The sequence below is a fragment of the Mandrillus leucophaeus genome, unplaced genomic scaffold (assembly GCF_000951045.1).
Source record: "Mandrillus leucophaeus isolate KB7577 unplaced genomic scaffold, Mleu.le_1.0 Scaffold98, whole genome shotgun sequence".
Taxonomy (NCBI): Eukaryota; Metazoa; Chordata; class Mammalia; order Primates; family Cercopithecidae; genus Mandrillus; species Mandrillus leucophaeus.
Window position 1 is genome coordinate 2413764 of NW_012110696.1, and position 4652 is coordinate 2418415.

Sequence of the window (4652 nt, forward strand, 5' to 3'; positions counted from 1 at the left end):
CAGAGCCCCGGGCTCCGTTGCCGGGCCAGGACACAGCTTCCGGAAGGTGACGCTCACCAAGCCCACCTTCTGCCACCTCTGCTCCGACTTCATCTGGGGGCTGGCCGGCTTCCTGTGCGACGGTGAGCGCCCGGGCCCGATGCCCACCCGGCTGCAGCCCTGCCTCTGCCCCGTGGCGGAAGCCTGAGCGGAGGTGGCACCGGCGCTTTCGGGGTGGGGGGCGGGGTCCCAGCCCTGTTCTTGGGACCTGCCTTCGTGGGGCGGCCGGGGCCTGTGCGCCGTAGGGCCGTTCCAGGCTGCGGGTCTCCGGGCTTCCTCACCTGGGAGGTGCGGGCAGTGTCTCCATAGTGCCGCGCGACGGCTGCGACCGGGGGCTGTGCCTGATGCGAGCGGGACCTCCGCTGGGGTCCCCATGGCCGGCTTCCCCTCCCAGTGGCTGGGGCAGCAGGTGTGGCCGAGCAGGGCTGGCCTGGGCCCCTGGCCCTGGCCCTTCTCATGCTGTGGCCCAGAGTCCCAGCCACCTGGAGAGCCAGGCCGGGCCCTGCCGCCCGGTGCGCGTGCCCCAGCCCTGCTCCACCCAGCTGCCCAGCCCCGTCTGGGGTGAGGACGGCCCTTCCCTGCTCTGGGCCCGGGTGCTCCCAGGGCTGGCTCTCATCTTCCCCCGCGGCAAGCAGGCGGGCCCTGGGGACCACAGCCCAGCCTCTGGAGGGAGCGAGGGTCAGGACCGGAGTCCTGGACGTTTGACACTTACTGTGTCCTGGCCAGGGACGCCGAGGTGGCTGGGGCTAAGGAGCCTCTGCCCTGCTCAGGGATTCAGGCCTTTGCTCTGGGGATAGGGGTCCACTCAGGCCGGGGTCCACGGAAGAGACTGTCCCCTCACACAGGGATGTCGTCTGTGGTGGAAATGGCATGGTTGTTCCGACCCCCAGGGCGCACAAGGTGGCCTGGCCTGCCAGCTTCTTTGTCACATCAGAGCATGGCACAGCCATGCCTGCTGCCTGGGGACGCCAGGGGCTTCCCCCGAGGTGGGGAGTGTGCATGTGTGGCTGAGGCGGCTCCCTGCTTGAGGCCAGACTCCGGGTCCCCTCCCTCTTGGGAGGGGGCACAAGGGCCCTCCTGGGCAGCACCCAAGGAAGAGGGGCCAGCAGGGCTATGGGAAGAAGGGCGCCCTCCCCCACCCCCGGAGACCCAAGCATGGGGCATGGGGTGAGGAGGCCCTGTCTCCACGGCAGAGGAGGGACACGGGTGCTGCCTGTCTCCCCTTCTTCTCTCGGCGGACCCTGGCCTGCTTCCAGAGCCTTTCTATTAAGCTGCCAGAAAGAACTTCTCGAGTCCCATCTGGAGACTGGGGTAGCCAGGGCTGCAGCAGGTGAAGGGTGCTGTGTTGTGGCACCAGCTGGGCCTTCTGGAAGAGCTCCCTGTCCCAGCTGGGCAGCCTGGAGCTCCCTGGCACAACCTTCACCCGGGGCTGTCTTGGCAGGTGTGTCCCTGGGTGCCTTGCCCACTCCCAGCCCCCAGCAGCCTTTGCCCCAGCTCAGGGCTCCTGCCCTCCCTTCTGCCCTGGCCCCACCCTCCTGTCTGTTTCACTGCTGGGGTGTGGCGCTTGCTGCTCTTATGTCCTCCTGAGCACCCTGCTGGCTGAGGTGCTCCCTGGGTCCTGTGCACATGGCCAGAGCTCCTTGGGAGGCTCAGGGCTGTCCACTCCCCAGCAGCTCCTGCCTCCCAGAGCCCTCACCTGCCCTGGGTGGCTCTAGGTCTCAGGCATGGCGCACAGCACGTAGCAGGGAAAATTAGGGGTGTGCGCAGTTTCGGGGGAGTGAGACACAGGTGTCCCTGGCAAAGCCAATCTGCAGAAGCCCGAGACGCCCCTGCCACTTAGCAAGCCTGGTGAGCCCAGGGCTGCCCCTTGAGAGGCCCAGCTGCAGAGGCAGGAGGAGCTCTGGGCCCACGTGCAAAGGGGAGGGGCTGCTCTCTGGATGAGAGGACACACTCATTGTCCTCCAGGATGGTCAGGACCACCCAAGTTCTTGCTCTTGGGCTGCGGGTTGTCTCCAATGAGTGGGGCTGGGGGCGGGGGGAACTCGGAGAACCACAGGGTGGGTATGGCAGTAGTTGCCCTGGGGCCTCTAACTTCCTGGGTAGGACAGCCATTGGGTGGGACAGGGGCCAACTCACACAGCGCTCATTCCCACAGTCTGCAATTTCATGTCCCATGAGAAGTGCCTGAAGCTCGTGAGGATCCCGTGCACGAGTGTGGCGCCCAGCCTGGTCCGGGTGAGTGTGGGGCTGGGTGTTGCACCTGCAAGAGGCTGGGGGATGTGTCAGCTCTCGTGGGGTCGAGGTACTGAGACCCTTCATGTCAGATGTTTGTGATACCTGCAGTTGAAAGGCAAAGGTCAGACACTGCTCGGGATTAAAAGGCTCAGCACCCTGCATGGATCTGTAGGGAATGATGATAAAAGCCAGTCCCAAAGGTCACAGTTAGCAAGATCCTGTCCACAGAACGTGCTCAAAATGACGAAACTAAACATCTACACAGATGTAGAGAGGTCTCCAGGCGGGGAAGTGGATGTGGCTGTGACATGCAGCGTGAGGGCTCCTGGGGGGATGATTTCCGCATCTGGGGTGTCAGCATCTCAGCTGTGATGTGACCTTAGTTTGCAAGATGACACACTTAGGGGAGCTGACAAAGGCTTCAGGGGGTCTATGCCATTCCTCATAGCTGCGTGTGAACCCACAGGCACCTCAAGGAAGCTTGAATAAAAAGCAAAGGCAGGAAGTCTGGGTGCCTGAGGGTGTCTTGGCCACCAGCCTCCCCCTAAGGGCTCTGAGTGGGGCAGGGAAGTGACTGGCCCAAGACACTGCAGGGCACTGCAGGAGCCCTGGGCTGGGGCAAAGGCTGCCGGGGGCTGGGAGTGGGCAAGGCACCCAGTGACACACCTGCCAAGACAGCCCCGGGTGAAGGTTGTGCCATGGAGCTGTTCTCTGGTGACAGTGGTGACAGCAGGGACATGTAGGAAGGGCCAGGCTTACTCCTCCCTCAGCTGTCAGCCCCGCCGTCTGCAGACTGAGGCCCCCCATGTCTGCATTCCCTGAAGTGCTCAGGCCGCAGGTGGGGTGCAGGCTGTGAGGCAGGCCCAGGTGTGCAGCAGGACGGGAAGCCAGGCCAGCAGGCGCACCTGCCACTGGCGGGCATCCGGCTGCGCCGTCCCCTCTAATGTCTGATGCCCTGTTCCTAATGATGCAGTTTCCGGGGTGTGAGCAGGAAGCCTGAGGACGCTGGCCCTGGTGGTGGCCGGGATCCTGGGGATGCCACATTGGCTTGGACAGCCCCTCCTCATGTGGACGGCCTGAGGCTGCAGCTTTTTAAAATTGATTTTAATGTACTTTTCTATACTTTGCTTAATTGGGAAAATATGTATTTCAACTATATGCATAATAGAAAGTTTAAAAGATGTATTTGACAAAATAAAAGTCACCCACCATTCTGGTATGCTCACAGCTGAAATTGTGGAACACGGTCTTTCTGTGTATACTTTTATCGGGTGTGGTTTAAGTTTGGGGATAAGGGCAAGAGTCGGGAGTGAAGACCTGGTCCTTGTCCTTCCCTTCTCGTGGAAAAGCAGCAGCCCAGCCCTCCCCAACACAGAAACATTGATCCACACTTGTTATGGCCTGAGCGTCTCCCAGAGGGCAGTCCCTGTGTGCTGGGATCTTCCTGGCTCCGAGGAGACAGATGCCAGGCGGTTGACAGAGCCTCGCCTGCCCCAAGGAGGGAAGGGGTGGCAGGGGGGCCTCGCTTCCCTGCGCTAGGCAGGGCTGCTGGGGAAGGCCACAGCCTGCTCCCTGCTTTTGACCAGCCAGGCTGCCCCCAGAACCAGGGGTTGTGGTTGCTCCTGGGGCCTCCAGGTGGCACGGCCAGCCCACCAGCCCAGCAGGAGCGTGAGCTGCAGAGTTGTGCAAGTGAAGAGGAGGAGGGGCGGCGGGCAGCCTGTAGCGCTTACCAAGAGCGCTGAGGTGAGGCTGCGTCTTCCCTGGCCAGGTTCCCGTGGCCCACTGCTTCGGCCCCCGGGGGCTCCACAAGCGCAAGTTCTGTGCTGTCTGCCGCAAAGTCCTGGAGGCGCCTGCGCTCCACTGCGAAGGTACCTGGAGCCTGCCTGGCTCCCCTTGCCCCACTCAGCGTCCTAGTCTCTGATGCAGCTTGTCAGGGGTGATCCGGGGAAGCCGAGGACTGGCCGCCCGGCAGGCCACAAGACAGTTAAAGGATGCGGGGTGCTAGGTGGTAGGGATGGGGCCAGACCCAAGCGCCAGCAGAGGCAGGGATCCTTCGGGGCAGGGCAGACACCTCTAACCCTGCCTGCCCCCAACCCTGCCTGCCCCGCAGTGTGTGAGCTGCACCTCCACCCAGACTGTGTGCCCTTCGCCTGCAGTGACTGCCGCCAGTGCCACCAGGATGGGCACCAGGATCACGTGAGTGCACTAGCCCCAGGGAGCCCTGGGGGGTGGGGAGGGCCCAGCTGCTGACTGCCCCGCTCTGCAGGACACCCATCACCACCACTGGCGGGAGGGGAACCTGCCCTCAGGAGCGCGCTGCGAGGTCTGCAGGAAGACGTGCGGCTCCTCTGACGTGCTGGCTGGAGTGCGCTGCGAGT

The 4652-nt window shown here is 63.4% G+C and overlaps 1 protein-coding gene across 1 annotated transcript in view; it reads left to right on the forward strand.

The window, feature by feature from the left end:
- The window catches only part of DGKQ (diacylglycerol kinase, theta 110kDa), a 16123-nt gene that overhangs the window by 3097 nt on the left and 8374 nt on the right, over positions 1-4652 (forward strand). Inside the window, exons 2-6 of the mRNA XM_011970926.1 lie at positions 4-122; positions 2195-2274; positions 4043-4142; positions 4385-4470; positions 4541-4651. Coding sequence (XP_011826316.1) covers positions 4-122; positions 2195-2274; positions 4043-4142; positions 4385-4470; positions 4541-4651 — 496 coding nt within the window. The remainder of the gene's footprint in view (positions 1-3; positions 123-2194; positions 2275-4042; positions 4143-4384; positions 4471-4540; position 4652) is intronic.